Source organism: Mercenaria mercenaria, chromosome 11, assembly GCF_021730395.1.
Source record: "Mercenaria mercenaria strain notata chromosome 11, MADL_Memer_1, whole genome shotgun sequence".
Lineage (NCBI taxonomy): Eukaryota > Metazoa > Mollusca > Bivalvia > Venerida > Veneridae > Mercenaria > Mercenaria mercenaria.
In genome coordinates, this window is record NC_069371.1 from 48,805,528 (window position 1) to 48,827,743 (window position 22,216).

The 22,216-nt window shown below is 34.3% G+C and overlaps 2 protein-coding genes and 1 pseudogene across 2 annotated transcripts in view; 2 read left to right on the forward strand and 1 right to left on the reverse strand.

Moving 5' to 3' along the window:
* Positions 1-22,216, reverse strand: part of LOC123532840 (26S proteasome non-ATPase regulatory subunit 11-like) — a 286,840-nt gene that overhangs the window by 223,565 nt on the left and 41,059 nt on the right. The window lies entirely within an intron of this gene.
* Positions 1,109-13,921, forward strand: LOC123532782 (cytochrome P450 20A1-like; annotated as a pseudogene).
* On the forward strand, positions 14,153-21,220 carry LOC128546774 (cytochrome P450 20A1-like). The gene is made up of 5 exons (XM_053518082.1): positions 14,153-14,192; positions 14,417-14,537; positions 16,250-16,361; positions 19,884-19,948; positions 20,678-21,220. Exons 1-5 carry the CDS (start codon positions 14,153-14,155, stop codon positions 20,904-20,906), a joined length of 567 nt encoding a protein of 188 aa, XP_053374057.1. The 3' UTR covers positions 20,907-21,220.

The following is a 22,216-nucleotide window of genomic DNA, read 5'->3' on the forward strand; positions in this document are numbered from 1 at the left end:
GCCTTGTCCATCTTTCAATTTAGACAGTACCATCAACTGTTTAAAAGATACGGACCGAATAGCGAACAGTGCAGATCATAATCAGACTGCACGGATGTGTCCAGCATGATAAGGATTAAGATAGCTTGAACACATGTGGACCATTGGAAAGTGTGTCTGATTTGTAATGTGACCAGTTCAATAGTCAAAAATATAAATCAAGAGCACCATTATTGCCGCAGATTGCTCATCTGAGTCTTGCAGCACACAAATACTTCATTTAACAAATGATTTCAGTATTGGATCAATAAAGGAGAGATTGTGTGAAATTCAGTTTCAGACAAGATGATTTTCAAAGTGCATCCTCAATATAAATAGCACACTGTGACCATGTTTTTCTCCAGTAATTTGGGCAGCCATCCTCGATAGAAATTCACCCAAGGAAATTTTCTGCAAGCCAAATAATAAACTGAAATCTGGAAACCATTTTAAATAAGATTTCTAGTCACTAAATGCCATTGGCATTAGCTTTCATAGAGACAAACATTCTGACCATGTTTTATATGGATCAGACAGAACAATAACCAAGTTTTTCAATAGTTTGACCTAGTGACCTGGTTTGTTTACGAAATGACCTAGTTACAGAATTAGTGCAGATTCTGACCACGTCTCATGAAGGTCAGATAGAAAAAGTGTCTTTTTGAGGGTTTACCAGGTTTTTTCTATGATTTGACCTAATTTTTACTAGGATTTTTGCAGAATGTTGGTTTGAGAAAATAGGATGGTCGTTCAACAAAATAATACGTCACTCTGACAGAATAGTACTTCATAAGATATGACAGCATTGCAACCAAACATGATAATAACACAGTAATTAACAAGACATAAATACCTCGTATTTATCTAACGTGTAAAACAACCCCGGCGTTCCATACCGCACATTACGCGTCGTTGCGTGCAAATGCAGTCAAGCTGCAAAAAAGTGGTTTTAAAAGAATATTATATAACTTCAAAGGTCAAGATCTGTTTTACTTAAGACTTCTTTCAGCTAAACCACTGAAGCATGTTATATTTGAGATATAATGGGCAATATTTAAGAATTTTCGCAGTGGATGTGTAATAAAACAGAATGATTACATTCGCAATATTTGCTGTAATATTTGTTGTTTCACTGATTTGTGTTGTGATCTATCTGTATTCGGTAAGTACTGTACAGTGTGATTTTGTAATATGATTTAGAAATGATGCTTTGCTTCCGAAATAATTTACTAGACTATCCAAATCCGTACAGAAAACCAAAAGGTTTCTAATGGGGATCGATCCTAGTACATTTTTATCTGTAGGCGGACATTTAATCTTTTTTGTTGTATTTATTTCGTACCAATTCACTATACGTTCCTCTATGAGAAAGATAAGATAAATTACCCAGTCTTGAATTATATCACTTTTAATTCAAAGAGGAAGGAAATGGAGAACCAAAACCAATTGGTTTCTGTGTAACTTTTTTTTTCTGACAATGAAGGGATTTTTTAAACACTTTGGTAGTTTATGGGACTCTCACACCGCACACAAAATGCCCTACAGTAATTTATATTTGAGTTAAATTTCATCAAGATCCATCAAGTGGTTATTTTCAAACTGATTCAAGGACAATAACTCTGCAGTTACGGAAGAGATCTTAACGAAATTGCTTGTGCACCGCCGTCCTATAATGGTCTATATTTGTTTAAAGTTGGAAGATCCTTCGATGGGTTACTTTGTTTTGTGAGAATTTATGAATTTTAAAACAAAGGGCAATGACTGTGTAGCTACTAAAGAGACACATTTATTATATACTATGTTTAGTTAAATTTATCATTTTACAGATTTTACTGAATACCACAACAGCAAGAGGCTGCTTTCATTGTGTTGTGATATTTTCTGGTCCTTTTAGGATCATGAAGTCCATACAATTTTACTGTTATAGAGTTCCGTTTAAGCAGATGTTAGAGTTATTTATCTATTTTGTTGGGTTTAACGTCGCACAGACACAATTATAGGTCATATGGCGACTTTCCAGCTTTGATGGTAGAGGAATACCCCTTGAACCCTTCCGTGCATTATTTCATCACGAGCGGGAACCTGGGTAGTACCACCGACCTTCCGTAAGCCAGCTGGATGGCTTCCTCACATGAAGAATTCAACGCCGCGAATTAGGTTCGAACCCACATCGATTAAGGGACAAGTGATTTGAAGCCAGCGACCTTAACCACTCGGCCACGGAGGCCCCCGCAGGAGTTAGGGGGCGTGAGTGGTGTTGCACTTTTCATTACCTCTCATGACCAGACTCAATTAAACTAAATGAGACCCAGTCTGCTATTAATTGCTTGGTTGTATTCTATGTTGTAAGGATTTTTTTATATAGATTTGATTATTTACCGTACCATTACATAACAAGACTGTTATTTAACATGCGTTCCTGCAGCCACGAAATTCCTCCACATTTTACCACTCTGAGCTAACAAGCTGTCCAGCACGCACTATTAAAATCTATTTTGAGCACAAATTAATAACTTTAATCAACATATTTTGAAAATTTGAACATATTTCCTATAATTGTATTTTTGGCCAGGCTCAACATACTTATTTAGCTGGAACTTTGACGGATCATTTAAATTCATTTGAAACTCGTGTCAGACAGTGTATTAGCTAAATAAGAAGGCTTACATATACCAATGAACCTATCTTGTTTTACAGTTTGTTGTTTTTAAATATCATCTAATTGTTTCACACACTTGTATGTGATTATTTATTTATATATTTTTATTCCTTATTCACAGAGTTAGAAGAATCCGTCAACTGTTCCTGGTTTGAATCCTGCATCTAAAGAGTAGGTGTTTCTTGACTAGAACAAGAAATCTCACCCCAGTGTATAAGACTATTTTTCTAACACCGGCAAAAACGCTGGAAAAACTTGTCTAGGATAGAAACTTATATCATTTTAGATATGATTATAGATATAATTTGATAGCGAATCAGACTGGCATACTTTGGTGCATTTAAATTAAAACAGAATTGCAATCACATTGTTTACAAATAGATTACTTCACAGTACATCATTTCAGACACGAGAAAACCATGAAACATGAAAAATATTTCACTTTGATGCTCGTTTGAATAAAAATGGTTTCCCTGCAGATAAATGAAAAACTGTACTATTTGATTTATTTCAATTTTATCAGATTTTATATCCCAACAAAATACTATAGTAACTGTTTTGCTATGCTCAGAAAATTAAATGATATCACATTTTATAAGCTTGCAACTGTCATTTACAAAGGTCTTCAAAATTCAGATAAAACCACTGAGTTGCTTTGTTAAAAATGGTGCTTTTCTAACCATTTAAATACGCATAACGTCTATTTGGACATCTGTTTCGTCGTTGTTTTTTAGATTAACTTTTAAAGCATTATGGGCCTTTAATGTATATGCATGGTGTGCTCTTGCATTCTAAAAGTTACACTGTTTTACAGAGCTGGTTACCTCGGAGACATTGCGAAGGCCGGAAGTCTGCATGAGTTCTTGTTGGATCTTCACAAGCAGTTCGGATCAATAGCCTCATTTTGGTGGGGACCACGTTATGTTGTCAGCATTGCTAATGCAGACTTGTTTAAACAGCATCATAATGTATTTGACAGGCCACGTAAGCTCTATACATTGCTTTTTTTCAAAGAATATAAAAGTTATTGCTAGTATACTTTAAGTGTCGCTTTGTGTCAACGCTTTGGTCCGATTACCCCGTATCAACCTTTCCGGTACACTATTAAATCTCTGTTAAACCAAACCCCTACCTTTAGTCAGTATAGTGTATCTGCTGAAGAGGTATAGTGTATTCTGCCGAAGAGGTTGATACTTTTTTTTTTATCTGAGGAAGTTGACATAAAGATTCATTGTAAATATTTGTATTGAAAAAAAGCAATTTGCAATTTATTTTTCACGCTTCATAAAGCTTTGTAATTTGTCATTATTACAAAACAGATTTTCTCTGTGGGCTGCTGTAGCTGAGTGGTTTGGGTCACTGACTGTTAATTACTTGCACCTCGCCTCTGTTGGTTCGAGACCTGCTCCTAGCTCACGTAAGTATGCCATCTAGCTGGGTAACGGAAGGTCGGTACCTATGTTCAAAGGGGCACATTGGGTCTTCCTTTGAACACGAAAGCTGAAGTGCTTTAGCGAGACTGAAGGACAAAACAACTGAAACAGATTCTGAAAATAATGATTTTTTGTATTTCCAGCGGAATTATTTGAGTTGTTTGAGCCGCTGATTGGAGCAAAGTGTATCCAGTATGCTAATGGCGAGAATGGTAGAGCACGACGCAATTTATATGACAAATGTTTAACACATGGAGCAACTCACAAGTACTTCATCATATTTCAAGAGGTAGAGTTTTTTTTTCTCATAGATTTTCCAATTTACATTTTTTCGTATGTCAAAATACATCTTATCGTGCTGTTCTAAAAAGCAAACATTCTTAAATTAGCTTCTTTTTTTTTTTACTTTTTATGATACACATATTATTCTGGACTACAGCATCTTCAAATAATAGATATAATAATAATAACAACAACATGTCATTGAGTTAGAAAGTATACATACACACCCGTTTGTGATGGCTGTTGAAAAGATTTGGTTTGAGAATGAAATAGAAAATTGGAAATTACTGGTTCAAAGAGAATCGGCAGTTACAGGTCAGTGTAGAAGTAAGTTGCGAACGTATAGAATTTTAAGACTTGAGTTTGTGGCTGAAAATTATTTACTGAGTCATATGCCATTCCAATTATCGTAGTTCTTTGGCAAAATTTAGATGTGGGGTTGCACCGATTAGAATTGAGACCGGTAGATTTAACTGTACATCGTCTGTTGAAGATGAAAAATATGTATTATTATTTTTAAGTGTCAATTTATATATCAAGACATACGTAATACTTTGTATACCTCAGTACGTAATACCTGTAATCAGGATTTGAATTTTCTGATCTAGAAAAAGCAGTTTTCCTCTTCAAAAATGACGATATTGCTTATTGTCTTGCCAAAACTTGCTACCAGATTTTAAAGTTGAGAAGGACTATAAATTATATTTTAATTGTTAACATTTATAGTCTTAAAACTCAGAAAGTATCTGTTGTAATTCCATGTTGATGTAATTATATTATTTTATGCATTTTATTACCACCTTGTAGAAACCGTATGGTGCTGCTTTCAGATTTTAGTTTTTTCTATCATGGATCCTTTACAGCAGGCATTAAGCTTTTAATCGTTTGTCTAGTCAGCTGAAGTTAAGATTTAACAGGATTTGCCCCTTATCATGCTGGACACGATTGATTCTGCCTTTGCGATCAGTGTAGATCATGATCAGCCTGCACATCCGTGCAGTCTGATCATGATCTACACTGTTCGCCATTCAGTCAGTATATTTTTGGTGAGCACCCCTTTAAACAGTTAATGGTATTGTCCAAATTGAACGCTGGACAAGTTCATCATAGAAATTTCGCACGGCAAGGGTTAAGGAATGCTTACTATATGTATTTAATATGTTTTAGTATGTGTAATTATAATATTATACAACACTGATACACTAGTTTGATATTTAATCTAAAGTCTCTCATAATTATGTAAAGAATGGTTTCATATATATTAGATTTGTGACATATAAGTATGCAGAATTAATGTAACATGATATATATGAAAATGAGACTATAATAATATGTATTGTGTTGTATTATTTACACAAATTGTAATTGGCCTAACAAGTGACAAAACATAATAGCTACGAATTTAGTATGATGCGCATAGATATATATTCAAAATCATGACCAAATCAATATACAGTTTAATTTATTCTTTTATTAATGTCTCATCTGTATACATCATATACATACAACACAAACAATTTAACGTTAAACTACGAAAGACCGGTGGTGACATTTCAATTTCAAGAATTCACGATTTCTGAGTATGAATTCGTGAAGTAGAAATCATGAAGTATTTAAATGAAATCGAGAATTCTTGAAGTGGTATTTGTGAAATAATGAAATCGTGAATAATTGAATTCTTGAATTTTTGACATGAAATACGGAAATTGTGAATTCATGAAGTTGTGAAATATTGATTAATTGAAATCTTGAATTAGTGAAATTCTGAAATTATATTGAAATCTTGAATAATTGAAATCGAGAAATCTTTGAAATTGTGAATTACTGAATTATTGAATAATTGAAATATTGAATTTTCGACAAGAAATATGGAAATCGTGAATTCATGAAGTTGTGAAACATTGAATAATTGAAATCTTGAATTTGTGAAATTCTGAATTATTGAAATCTTGAAAAATTGAAATCAAGAATTTTTTGAAATTGTGAATTACTGAAATATTGAATTATTGAATAATTGAAATAATAATTTTTTGACATGAAATATGGAAATCGTGAATTTATGAAGTTGTGAATTACTGAATAATTGAAATCTTGAATTATTGAATAATTGAAATGTTGAATTTGTGAAATTCTGAATTATTGAAATCCTGAATAATTGAAATCGAGAATTCTTGAAATTGTAATATTGAATTTAGAAATCGCGAATTATTGAACTTCAGGAATTCAAGAATTCACGACTTTTGCGTGAAACTTGGAAAATGTGAATTATTGAATTTCAAGAATTCACGATTTCAAGAATTCAGGATTTTTGAGTGAAATTAAGAAATCGTGAATTTGTGAATTGTTGAACTTCATGAATTCATGAATTCACGATTTCAAAAATTCACGATTTTTGCGTGAAATTTGGAAATCGTGAATTTGTGAAATCGTGAATTATTGAACTACAAGATTTCACGATTTCAAGAATTTACGAATTTAATATTTCACAATTTTTGCGTGAAATTTGGAAATCGTGAACTTGTAAATTATTGAATTTCAAGAACTCATCAATTCACGATTTCAAGAATTCACGATTTTTGCGTGAAATTTGGAAATCGTGAATTTGTGAAATCGTGAATTATTGAACTTCAAGATTTCACGATTTCAAGAATTTACGAATTTAATATTTCACAATTTTTGCGTGAAATTTGGAAATCGTGAATTTGTGAATTATTGAACTTCAAGAACTCGTGAATTCACGATTTCAAGAATTCACGATTTTTGCGTGAAATTTGGAAATCGTGAATTTGTGAAATCGTGAATTATTGACTTCAAGGTTTCACGATTTCAAGATTCACGAATTCGATATTTCACAATTTTTGCTGTGAAATTTGGAAATCGTGAATTTGTGAATTATTGAACTTCAAGAACTCATGAATTCACGATTTCAAGAATTCACGATTTTTGCGTGAAATTTGGAAATCGTGAATTTGCGAAATCGTGAATTATTGAACTTCAAGATTTCACGATTTCAAGAATTCACGAATTCGATATTTCACAATTTTTGCGTGAAATTTGGAAATCGTGAATTTGTGAATTATTGAACTTCAAGAACTCATGAATTCACGATTTTTTGCTTGAAATTTGGAAATCGTGAATTTGTGAAATCGTGAATTATTGAACTACAAGATTTCACGATTTCAAGAATTCACGAATTCGATATTTCACAATTTTTGCGTGAAATTTGGAAATCGTGAATTCATGAATTCTCGATTTCAAGAATTCAGTAATTCACAATTTCAAAAAATTCTCGATTTCAATTATTCAAGATTTCAAGCACTGAATTCAGAATTTCTCAAATTCAAGATTTCAATTGTTCAATATTTCACAACTTCATGAATTCACAATTTCCGTATTTCATGTCAAATTTCAAGAATTCAATTATTCACGATTTCATTATTTCACAAATACCACTTCAAGAATTCTCGATTTCATTTAAATACTTCATGAATTCACGATTTCCATATTTCATGTCGAAAATTCAATATTTCAATTATTTAATAATTCAATATTTCAGTAATTCACAATTTCAAAAAATTATCGATTTCAATTATTCAAGATTTCAATAATTCAGAATTTCACTCAGAAATCGTGAATTCTTGAAACTGAAATGTCACCACCGGTCTTTCGTATTAAACAGTATACAGCCAAGAGACAATACATACCTAAAACCTTTCAATCAATATAAAAGCTATTAACACATTATTAAACAAGAGTGCCAAACTGTCACAAAATACGCCCGTCATCGAACTTGGCCTAATTCAAGGGCTATAATCCAAGAGTGCCTGGGGCGATTTGGGTGGTTATCGAACTTGGCAGAGATACTATGCCCACAAACATTGTCAGCAAGTTTGGTGAAGATCGGATGAAAACTGTTCGACTAAGAGAGCGAACAAGGCTAAATTCGCAGTTTTTTAGTAATTCAAGGGCCATAATCCAAGAGTGCCGGGGGCGATTTGGGTGGTTATCGAACTTGGCAGAGATATTATGCCCACAAACATTGTCAGCAAGTTTGGTGAAGATCGGATGAAAACTGTTTGACTTAGAGAGCGGACAAGGCTAAATTCGCAGTTTTTCGAGTAATTCAAGGGCCATAATCCAAGAGTGCCTGGGGCGATTTGGGTGGTTATCGAACTTGGCCGAGATATTATGCCCACAAACATTGTCAGCAAGTTTGGTGAAGATCGAATGAAAACTGTGTTTGACTTAGAGAGCGGAAATGCTTTGGACGCCGACCACCCGTCCGCCCGCATGATATTTAAAGGTATTCTGCCCTTATAAAAGTACAAGGTCACAAAAGGATTTAAGTTAGGGGCATATATAGTTTTGGTTAGGGCCAGGTAAGTCAAAGGTCAAGGTTACTTGGGTTAGAATTTTGTAATTTTCTTGGTTAAAGCTTCACAGCACGCTTCTCAATTTCACCATATCTTCTTAAACTTATATTTCGTGTTTCTTAATACAAATATCCCTAGTACTCTCCATTCTAATTCATACACCTACTTCTATCTCCATTCGTACCCATGACAACCCCTTCCGTCCTCTTCCATTCTATATTTTTATTTGTATATTTCTCAAAATAACATCTTACATTTTCATATTTTTTCTTGGGTTCCCTCATACCTCCAAGTCCAACGCACTCACCCGCAAAACACACACACTTCTCCTCTCCCTTCGAAAAATAGATATCTTTATGACTTTTTTTTTTTACATTTCTTATACTAATATATATCGCGTGTTGAGTCTTGGAATATCTCATACACCCCGCCCCTACTTCCTCTGTACACACACAGGCAGGCACGCACGCACGCACGTAGGCACACTTTTTTTTAAATTTCTTGTGCTTCGCTATATTGTTTCTTAGTACACTCCGCACCCTTCCAACAAACGTAAAAATATATGAACAAGTTTTTACCGTATTCACTGGTAAACTTTTTCGAGTAGTCACTGGCGCGCTTTTCTTCCGACAGCTCCTAGTTTTTTTTATGAAAAGTTGAGCTTTAAAAGTACTTGTTGGATTAAACGTTTTAAAACTACATTATTTCTTTTCATGAAATTTGATCATTAAAAAATCCAATTTAATCAAAGTTACTGTAAATGTTTGTCCTATATAAATCTGGTATAATATATAATAATATAATAGTATAAGGCAAGTTGAAATGTTATATATTTAAAACTTTTCATTAAAGCACAAATTTGCTTATAATGCAATATCCTATTTTAGATTTCAGATGAATTGGCCAAGAAATGGGAGACAATGTTACATGATACACATATTCCTCTGATACAACACATGTATGCTTTTGCTCTGAAAGCCGTACTGGTATCACTGTTTGGAGAGGAAATGAAAGACGACAAAACAGTACAAGAATTCAGGACTGTATATGATGTGGTCAGTTCTTACTTACTTACTTATTTCTTACTGGTATTTCTATGTGTATTGTTCCATTGTTATTTGGGCGCTTTTCGACATATAGCCCGCCCTCTTAGCTCAATAGGGAGAGCGCAGATCTACGGATCGCGGGGTCGTGAGTTCGATCCCCGGGCGGGGCGTATGTTCTCCGTGACGATTTGATAAAAGACATTGTGTCTGAAATCATTCGTCCTCCACCTCTGATTCATGTGGGGAAGTTGGCAGTTACTTGTGGAGAACAGGTCTGTACTGGTACAGAATCCAGGAACACTGGTTAGGTTAACTGCCCGCCGTTACATAACTGAAATACTGTTGAAAAACGGCATTAAACCGAAAACAAAACAAACTTGTCGACATAACGATGAAGTTGGAATTTTAAAGGCCAAACATGACAACTTGATTTAGAAGTACCTTATACATTTACAAGATTTAAGAAAAAAGTGCGGTCTAGTACTGTAGTTTACATTTAGGTATGAAAAACATCCGCATGTTTGAAGTTTATTGAGTCTGTTTTAAGGTATTGAGTCTGGCATTTACAGTATTACGACTACTGAAATCTATATATGTATGGGAAGCATATCTGAAGACACATTAACCCTTATCATGCTGGACACGATTTATTCCGCCTTTGCGACCAGTGTAGATCATGATCAGCCTGCACATCTGTGCAGTTTGATCATGATCTGCACTGTTCGCCATTCAGTCAGTATCTTTTTGGTAAACACCCCTTTTAACAGTTAGTGGTACTGTCCAAACTGGAAGATGGACAAGTTCATTATAGAAAAGCAGGGTAAGGGTTAATGTTCGTCTCGATCTGAGCACGGTAAGGGTTAATGTTCGACTCGATATGAGCAGGGTAAGGGTTAAAGTTCGTCTCGATATGAGCAGGGTAAGGGTTAATGGTTAATGCTCGTCTCGATATGAGCAGGGTAAGGGTTAATGTTCGTCTCGATATGAGCAGGGTAAGGGTTAATGTTCGTCTCGATATGAGCAGGGTAAGGGTTAATGCTCGTCTCGATATGAGCAGGGTAAGGGTTAATGCTCGTCTCGATGAGCAGGGTAAGCGTTATGTTCGTCTCGATATGAGCAGGGTAAGGGTTAATGCTCGTCTCGACATGAGCAGGGTAAGGTTTAATGTTCGTCTCGATATGTGCAGGGTAAGGGTTAATGTTCGTTTCGAAATGAGCAGGGTAAGGGTTAATGCTCGTCTCGATATGAGCAGGGTAAGGGTTAATGCTCGTCTCGATATGAGCAGGGTAAGGGTTAATGTTCGTCTCGATATGAGCAGGGTAAGGGTTAATGTTCGTCTCGATATGAGCAGGGTAAGGGTTAATGCTCGTCTCGATATGAGCAGGGTAAGGGTTAATGTTCGTCTCGATATGAGCAGGGTAGGGTTAATGCTCGACTCGATATGAGCAGGGTAAGGGTTAATGCTCGACTCGATATGAGCAGGGTAAGGGTTAATGTTCGTCTCGATATGTGAGAGAAATCTGCGGAGGGTTGGTTATTCTACCCCTGCTGCCTGACTGCGTTAGATAATGCTCATAGGGACACCTCAAATATTCCTCAACCATTAAATTCGCCTTATGACCTGAACTGCGTTGATGACACTTAAACCCCATCGAAACAAACATTTTTTTCACATTTCTTTCAAGATACTGGAAAACCAGGTAGTTAGATTAAAAGAAAGAAAATACGAAATAACCGAACTTTATCAGTAATTTTTGTTTTGCAGAATTTAATGAAAGATTAGTAAACGTATTTTTTGTGATAACCTGTTATTGCCCTTTTAGCAAGGGCGTGATGCTAAACCTCTCCATTTTCAAATACAAATGTATTGAAGTTTGGATGTGCACAACACCATCAGCACTACCAGCAATTAAAATTATAGTTATACATTATATGTTTGTTTGTCCTTATACCTTTATATGCTAGGCCGTTTTAGCAAGTTACATTTTACTGTCAGCGTTTTTACAAGTTACATTTTACTGTCAGGTATTGACCGAGTTCGAACGCAGACTAATTGAGCCTCCCGATGCAGTTAGAGAAAAGATTGTTGCGGACGGTAAGGACCCGTCAAACGTTTGTTTCATATCTTATTCAGTGTCCATTGTTAAGTCAAAAACTAGAATTATTATAATAAAAAATGTTGAAAAAGATTCATGACGTTAGAGTTCTCACTAATGCAGAAAGTCTGTAGGTTTTTGAATTTATTAAAAGACGATGTTTACTTCGGGTTTTTCCTTAATCAAATAAGATAACAAGAGTCTTTCACTGTTTGTAGGTGTTGGAATGATTAAAAGGCAGCATTGTTTAGGTGTGGATTGGAAACTTCCATCTCCAGGGAAATTATGTGTATAGCACACAAATATTTCCTCAGAGCAAGGATATTCCCATTGATTTCTACAACCATTGATAGATTGTATTGCACACATTGTGCTTTACAATTAAAGTAAAATCAAACAAAGAACTTCCTTGAAAGCAGTATGTTTATACACCCACAAAACTTTATTGGTTGGGGTGGGGTGTTGCAATAAAGAAACCACTTTGTCCAATCCCGTCCGTCCCTATCCCGTCCCGTCCCATCCAATCTCTAATAAAACTAATAAAAATATCTTGATGAATTCACAATATAATTGGAAGATCATAAGACAAGTTAACATACCGAGTTTCATAACTCTTAACTTTGGTTTGACAAAACTATTTCCCCCTTTTACTTGAGAAAATTCCCAACTTTGACATTTCGTTCAATTTTTCTGACACCTATTCATGCATTTGATTGAAATTTCAAACAAGAATTTTAAATCATCAGTTTCATTACTGTGTCTTATATTTTGACAAAATGATTCCCCCTTTTGACTTAGAAAATGTGGCAAAAATTGATGTTTTCTTTGATCTTCTCTGAAACCAGTGAAGACACTGCATTGTAACTTCAAAATAGATTGTAAGGATCAAACGCCAAGTTCATTCAGCAGATCTCATAATTCCGACATCTGTTCTCACAAAATTATTCCCCCCAAAACATAGTGATAGATCAAGTTTTATACAAACATTATAGTAGCGTATGAATTTACACATTCTTCATAAATGGTTCTCATTGTCGTTTCATTTTCGGCCCTGGAACTATCCTACACCCCAGCGTGTCAAACGAGTTTCGCCATCACTGGGAACTGTTGCAAGAAAGGTCATTCCACTATTTCGCAAGGAAGTTATAACCACGTTTGTATGTGGTCATTCTGCCAGATTTATTAATACCTTTGTTTAATGTCCTGATTTACCTTTGGGAATCTACGTTAAGGGCAGCTACAGATTCTGTTCAAAATTAATTTAATAGATCTGCAAAGCATGTCAGTTACGTTTCTTTGTTATTTTTCTTTAATGTAAATGATTTAATATTATATTATATATAAATTGCATGGCTCATAGGTAAGAAGAAACTTGCAGCAATTGTTAACCGTATGGTACAACACCGGAAAGATGACCCTCCTCAACATGGGGAGGAGTTATTATTAGATTTATTGCTGGACTACACAGACGATGAAGAATTGCAGAACGCTGATGCATTACTTTATGTCATTGGAGGATTTCATACCACAGAGAATTGTAAGCACAAAATATCTTGTGTTTTAGATTCAAACATCTTGCATAATATAGATTTGATTTTCGTGCGTGCATGTGTGCGTGCGTGCTGCGTGCGTGTGTGTGCATGTGCGTTTGTCTTGTGCGCGTCTATGCTTACACTGCTATGGTTTGTGGTCTATGGAGGCTGCGTTTTGGAATGCGGCTTTTTCAACGTCCCACAACATCTCCATCCCATTTTTCTTTATTTTTATATCTTGCATATAATTAAAATGTATTTGATGTTGGATTTTAAAGCAACCCGTCTGCTATCTCTTTCCACTAGAGTTTCTATATGTGGCGGGTGTGGCTCTGGCTCTGTTTTAACGGTACTGTGCTTCAGAGAAATCTACCCTAATCTAAAAATGTTTGTTTCAGTATTGTCATGGGTGTGATATATTTTTTACTACTCATTTCAGTGTTGCTAGCGGGATATATTTCCCGCTTTATATGTGTTGCTAGCGGGATATATTCCCCCCTTTATATGTGTTTCAGTGTTGCTAGCGGGATATATTCCCTCTTTATATGTGTTCAGTGTTGCTAGCGGGATATATTTCCCCCTTTATATGTGTTTCAGTGTTGCTAGCGGGATTTTATTTCCTCCTTTATATGTGTTTCAGTGTTGCTAGCAGGATATATTTCCCCCTTTATATGTGTTTCAGTGTTGCTAGCGGGATATATTCCCCCCTTTATATGTGTTTCAGTGTTGCTAGCGGGATATATTTCCCCCTTTGTATGTGTTTCAGTGTTGCTAGCGGGATATATTCCCCTCCTTTCTATGTGTTTCTGTGTTGCTAGCGGGATATATTTCCCCCTTTGTATGTGTTTCAGTGTTGCTAGCGGGATATATTCCCCCCTTTATATGTGTTTCAGTGTTGCTAGCGGGATATATTTCCCCCTTTATATGTGTTTCAGTGTTGCTAGCGGGATATATTCCCCCCTTTATATGTGTTTCAGTGTTGTCATGGGGGATATATTTTCTTGCGACGCATTCGGATTGTCAGGACAAGGTCGTTGATGAGATCAGGAAAGTTCTCGGGGACGACGAGGTTGACCATACAAACATCGGAGATTTGGAGTATGTATCGTAAAGTAGCGAATATCAAAACATGAAGAATGGGAGTGTTAGAAATGTAATATGTGCTACACATTTGGCCAGTACAGAAGCTGAAAAAGGTTTTTGATCATTGAATCTTTGAGATCAATCTTAATATTCCAGAATTTGATTGGTTGATTTTGAACTCAGTCAAGAAATGGACCTATGGTAAGGCTGCAGTCTAAGACTTGATTTCAAACTCAATTTTACAACCTTGGACATTGGTATTAAAATTTAATCAACTAATTTGTATGAACGAATTTGAGAAAGCTTCAGTTTCTTCATTGTCTTTATAGCACTGCTGCTTGTGCCTGTCGCAACTCGTAAATTATTTGACTACAGATAAAAGATAAAGATTAAACATTGAATAACAATATCAGAGATACAATAACAATAACGAAATATAGAACAACAATAAGGACTTTTACCATAAGAATATCGAACATACAATAAGAATAACGACATATACAATAACAATGGTAAGACTTAGAATATGAATGACACGACATTGAATAACAATATCAAAGATGCAATAACAATAACGAAATAGAGAATAACAATAATGACTTTTACCATAAGAATATCGAACATTCAATAAGAATAACGACATATACAATAACAATGGTAAGACTTAGAATATGAATGACACGACATTGAATAATAATATCAAAGATGCAATAACAATAATGAAATATAAAATAACAATAATGACTTTTACCATAAGAATATCGAACATTCAATAAGAATAACGACATATACAATAACAATGGTAAGACTTAGAATATGAATGACACGACATTGAATAACAATATCAAAGATGCAATAACAATAACGAAATATAGAATAACAATTATAATGACTTTTACCATAAGAATATCGAACATACATGTACAATAAAAATAACGACATATACAATAACAATAGCAAATTTTAGAATATGAATGACACGACATTGAATAACAATAACAGACATACAAAAGTAATAACATACATATATAATTTAGCAACGTTTGACATGCCATAGTCATTTACTATAATTGTGTTTTTCTTTTTTTTTTCATCTAAATTCATGTTGTGATAAATGAACTCATTTTTCTTTACTCGGTTTGAATATTGCATAGAACAAACAAAGCAATAAAATGTTTGAAATAATCACCAGTTAGATTATAAAAATATACAGTTTAGTTTATAAGGAAATTTGATATTTCAACAGGAGAGAAAACGTGTGCTAACAGAGAGATTCTAGATCTCACGTGCTGTTAAAACACCTTTTTATATATGCGCGTTCCGTGGCAAAGCGTAAACGTATTACGGCCCGAAAACGGATAATTTAACAGGAAATAACATCAACGTTAAAAAAACTCAGATATTTAATGACGACGAGTATTAGAATAGCGTTAGCGCATGTTCATTTCGTGTTAAAACATCTTCAGAATCCCTCGGAATACGTTGGTACCATCGCCCTACCGGGATCGGGCACCAACCAATCCCTCGGGATTCTGCAGATGTTATAACACGAAAAAACAGTCATGCGTTATCCCTATATTCTACAATGAAATATGGAATAGAGAATAACGTTCAAACACTGATGAATTTTACTGTCCCAAAAAGCAGAAAAATCATCTTACAGTTTTCTATTTTTTCCAAACTTAGTGTTATTTTCGAAGTTATAACATTCATAAATACAATTGCAGGTATTTACGTCACGTTATAGATGAGACTCTGAGGTGTGCAGTCCTTGCCCCGATGGCAGCAAGGTACCAGGACTTTGACTCGGAACTGGGCGTATATAGAATACCCATAAATGTTAGTAGTTTGTATGTAATAGTGCTTAATACTATAAACAACAACAACAAAATGATAAAATGAGTAAAAAGAACATAGATTTCAGGCATTGTCAGTAATCCAAACCAGTTTTGTCAAAAGTGTGGTAAATATACACAGTTTTGAACTGCAAATTTTGACTTTCCTAGTGCGCAAATTTTGATTTGCCAGAGGCTTATCAGAATTTATTATGTAAATCTTCATGTACATTTTTTGCTGGGTTAAACGCCATACCGAGACAATCATAGGTGATATAACGACTTCCTAGGTTTTGATGGTGGAGGGATTTGGTGATTTGGGTTCAGTGTCGTTTTTCAACAGTATTTCAGTTATGTAACGGCGGACAGTTAACCTAACCAGTGTTCCTGGATTCTGCACCAGAGCAAACCTGTTCTCCGCAAGTAACTGCCAACTTCTCTACATTAATCAGAGGTGGAGGACGAGTGATTTCAGACACAATGTGTTCTGTCAAAATGAATGATCACAGTCGCCCGGGGACTGAACTAACGACCCTGCGATCTGTAGATCTGCGCTTTCCAACTGAGGTGAGCGGGCGGGCATTTGGAAGAATTGCGTCTATTCTAATTAGATTATCCTCAGATATCTGAAATCTGTATTTGTTTTATTTCACCAAACATATTTCAGACCCCTGAGAGTCAGTGCCCTGTACGAAAATAGGAACTGTTTTACAGCTGTAAAACAACTGTAAAGGAACTGTATTTTGAAATTACAGCTGTAAAAGACCTGTAAGTGGAAATTGACCAGAAATACTGTTGAAATTTACAGGTGTAAAAAATTACAGTTGAAAAGTACAGCTGTAAAATGTTCATGTCTCAAATTTACAACTGTAACTTTTTTTTTGGAGGGAAACATAAGTACTTTCACTCATCTTTAATGTATTTTGGCGGGATATAACTGAAGTTCACAGAGACACCAAATCTTCTACAATATTGGAATTTTAATCGTTATGGAGTAAGTGCAACTGTTTTATTATGTAATATAGTTGAAAAAGGACACACATATATATAATTACATGTATTAACTATTTACACTAAATTTTAAGCTGATAAGTTTAAAAGAAATAATACAAAATTGTCATATATTTTCATGACAAAGAAGGTTTTATAAACAAGATCTGATGCATAGTTTCTACTTTGTATCCTACTCTTGAATTTTGCAAACGCTATACTGTAAACATATTTCATATTGATTTTTACTTACAAGATCATTTATTTAGCCATTTTTTGTAGTACTTGTTACCCTTTCTAGAGAATTACGATTCATCCTGAAACGTTTTGTACCTCAGCTTCGTCCCGTAAAATAATGTCGTCTTTTTTAACACCTGTAACATTCTACAGCTGTAACTTTGAGGCATTTTTACAGCTGTAACTTTTTCATTTTTACAGCTGTAAGTTTTTTTACAGCTGTATCTCATTTGCATAATTCGAACTATTTTACAGTCGTTTTACAGCTGTAAATTGAAATCTACAGATGTAAATCAATGTTGTTGTATTTAATCTACTGGTGTAAATTTGAAATAATCACGATTGTAATTTTGAACAAAAATACAGGTCTTTTACAGCTGTAAAATTTCATACAAGACTCTTTGTTATAATTCACCATACATATTTCTAACTCCTTTGGTTGATACTTTATCATAAATCACCATACATATTTCTAACCCCTGTGATTGGTACTTATCATAAATCACCATACATATTTTAGACCCCTGTGATTGATACTTTATCATAAATCACCATACATATTTTAGACCCCTGTGATTGATGCTTTATCATAATTCACCATACATATTTCTAACCCCTGTGATTGATACTTTATCATAAATCACCATACATATTTCTAACCCCTGTGATTGATACTTTATCATAAATCACTATACATATTTTAGACCCCTGTGATTGATGCTTTATCATAAATCACCATACATATTTCTAACCCCTGTGATTGATGCTTTATCATAAATCACCATACATATTTTAGACCCCTGTGATTGATACTTTATCATAAATCACCATACATATTTCTAACCCCTGTGATTGATGCTTTATCATAAATCACCATACATATTTCTAACCCCTGTGATTGATACTTTATCTAATCACCATACATATTTCTAACCCCTGTGATTATCCTTTATCTAAAACCATACCCTATTTCCCGTCGATGAGCTATATTCATAAATCACCTATACATTTTTGAGACCCTGTGATTGATGCTTTGTCATAAATCACCATAATGTTTTCTCCCTGTGATTGATGCTTTAATAAATCACCATACATATTTCTAACCCCTGTGAATTGATACTTTATCATAAAACATTACATATTTTCTATTCCTGTGATTGATGCTTTATCAAAATTCACCATACATATTTTAATACCTTGTAGATTGTATGCTTTATCATAAACAACATACATATTTCTTACCCTGTGATTGATGCTTTCATAAAATCAACCATAAATAGTTTTAACCCTGTGATTGTGTTATTAAATCACCATAATATTCTTAAACCCTGTGATTATGCTTTATCATAAAATCACATACATATTTCGTAACCCCCCTGTGATTGATACTTTCATCATATAATCACCAAATATTTCATAACTCTGTGATTGATCATTATCATAAAATCACCATACATTATTCTACCCCTTTGATTGATACTTTATTCATAAATCACCATAAAATATTTTAGACCCTGTGATTGAACTTTATCATAAATCACCATACATATTCTAACCCTGTGATTGATGCTTTATCATAAATCACCATACATATTTCTATCCCCTGTGATTGATGCTTTATCATAAATCACCTTACATATTTCTATCCCCTGTGATTGATGCTTTATCATAAATCACCATACATATTTCTAACCCCCTGTGATTGATGCTTTATCATAAATCACCATACATATTTCTAACCCCCTGTGATTGATGCTTTATCATAAATCACCATACATATTTCTAACCCCCTGTGATTGATACTTTATCATAAATCACCATACATATTTCTACCCCCTGTGATTGATGCTTTATCATAAATCACCATACATATTTCTAACCCCCTGTGATTGATGCTTTATCATAAATCACCATACATATTTCTAACCCCCTGTGATCGATGCTTTATCATAAATCACCATACATATTTCTAACCCCCTGTGATCGATGCTTTATCATAAATCACCATACATATTTCTAACCCCTGTGAGTGATGCTTTATCATAAATCACCATACATATTTCTAACCCCTGTAAGTGATACTTTATCATAAATCACCATACATATTTCTAACCCCCTGTGATTGATACTTTATCATAAATCACCAAACATATTTCTAAACCCCTGTGATTGATGCTTTATCATAAATCACCATACATATTTCTACCCCCTGTGATTGATGCTTTAATCATAAATCACCATACATATTTCTAAACCCCTGTGATTGATACTTTATTATGATTAACCATACATATTTCAGACCCCTGTGATTCATGCTCTTGGTGTGGCTGCTAAAGATGAGACCGTATTTCCCCTGCCAGATAAGTAAGATTATTTGTAAATCCCCTGTTACCTGTGCTTCATCGGAGGGGACTTATTGTCTGTCGCCAGTATCACCATACATATTTCTAACCCCTGTGATTGATACTTTATTATAAATCACCATACATATTCCTAACCCCTGTGATTGATCTGTTCAATCTGTCCATCTGTTCGTCAAGCAAATTGGAACTTTAAAAGGACAAGACATTTTTTCATGAAACCTGGTACATGGTTAGATTGTAATATAGAAAAATGTACATATTTTTATTTTTTTATTTTGTTGCTATGGAAACAAATATTACAAAAATGTGGCAAAACTTGAAGTAGATCCTGTAATAACTTAAAAAGTACAAGAGATATGTTACTGAAACTTGTTACATAACTAGAAAACAATGTGGAAAACATGCGTATACGTTCATCGGTTCATTCGTCCGTGTATCTGTCCGTGTGTCAGGAAAGATAGATCCTGTTTTATTTTAAAAAGTACACGACTTTTCAAGAACCCTGGTACACGATGGTGTGTTATTTGGAGAATATGCAGGTCCTATAATTAAGTTACAATAATAAAACACGTGGTTCATGTGTTAGCAAAATATGAGAAATATGACTGATATATTCTGATTTAAAAAGATAACGTACATCCAGAGGCAAGCTTCTTCATTTCATTGTACTTGAAATTCATTCATATTTTGTAATTCAGAAATATTATATGACGAATAATTTCTGTTTCAGATTTGATCCGGATAGATTCACACATGAACATGCCAGGGAGCGGCCACATTTGACATTTTCACCATTTGGTTTTGCCGGGAAACGTATATGTCCTGGGCAGAGATTTGCGTATGCCGAAACAACAGTAGCTTTGGTGACCTTATTAAGAAAGTTCAAGGTCAAAATGGTAGAAGGTCAAAACATCGAACCGGTCCATGGGTTGGTAACACATCCGAGTGAGGAAATTTAGATCACCATTTCAAAGAGATAGGCTCTAGGGAAAATATGTCAGTGACAGCAGACTATACAGACAGGATTTTGTAATAGTCCGAACTTTCTAGTATCCGGATACGTACTAATATATATTTTAATACAGTTTCCTTGAATGTAGGTTTAATACTGGCATAACACTTTTAATGCACCATAGTATCTGTGCTTGTTATTAATCACTATCGTTGACTATTTAATAAAATTGTTTAACTATATAATTGCTGTTTAGATTTCCAGCATTCCAACATGCAGTATTTACCAATGGAATATGTCCGACATTTTCTGCTATGACAATGTTTGCATGAATTTAAATACATGTATCTTAACATATTGACAATAGTCATGACATCAAATCCTTATCAGTGCTCATTCAAATAAGCTTTTTTTCCAATTATCAGCTGTTATTTCTGGGGGAAAATTAGTTTTGGGGGTCATTAGTTTGGGTGGGTAGGGATGAGAGGGAGAGGGGGGAGCAAAAAATATGCTGAGATCTGAGATTACTCAGAATTCTTCTTCAGATTTAAATCTGGAGTAAAAGAAATGTAACTATGAATTTCAAAATTTTGACGGAGGCAAGTGCCTCTTTGTAGATACGGGCCTGTATTTGGAAACAGCCTTTTTGGTGGGTTTAGATGGTCAGTTTTAATAGATATATAAAGAAGTGACCTCGGTATTTTCGGTTGCTCCTGCATGCGGTAAAATATTAACACAAGAAATAACTTTTTTTATGAAATGCACGCGCTAACCGCTTATTTCACATATTTACCCACAGACTCCATGCCGAATACATGTACGTCACACATTTAAATAGTGACGCCAATCAATCTTGTCAAATCCCTGCCTCCAAGCAAATCACGTGACAATGGTAAAACTATGTGATCTTAAAATGGCGATTAGCTTGCCAACGCCTGGTAAATCAAATGCTTGTCATAATCTACAGGCAAATGGACATTTATGTCACAACATAAAGGAAGTTTTCAATGTATCTATATTTTGCAGTATGTGATTCGTCAAATTCTCTTACTGTACTCAAAATACTATCAAATAATTTCAGCGCTTACATTTTTAGCAGGTTCAACAAAAAAAAAAAAAAAAAAAAAAAAAAAAAATATATATATATATATATATATAGATATATTTATTTATATAGAGTATGAGAAAAAATATGAGAAAAAAATATATGTTCAAACAGTGTCAAAAGTTTAATTATAAACCAGAGTGCTTTCGGCTTTTTAAAAAAGCCTTTTTCAAGGGTAGCATAAATCAAAACAACACAGCAACGGCGTAAAT

Bases quoted from the DNA above. Each gene is read 5' to 3' on its own strand.
- LOC128546774 (XM_053518082.1), top strand. From the start codon at position 14,153: ATGTGTTTCAGTGTTGCTAGCGGGATATATTTCCCCCTTT. The intron at 14,193-14,416 runs GTATGTGTTTCA...TATGTGTTTCAG, and splicing joins CGGGATATATTTCCCCCTTT to TGTTGTCATGGGGGATATAT. The intron at 16,362-19,883 runs GTTAGTAGTTTG...TACATATTTCAG, and splicing joins TATATAGAATACCCATAAAT to ACCCCTGTGATTCATGCTCT.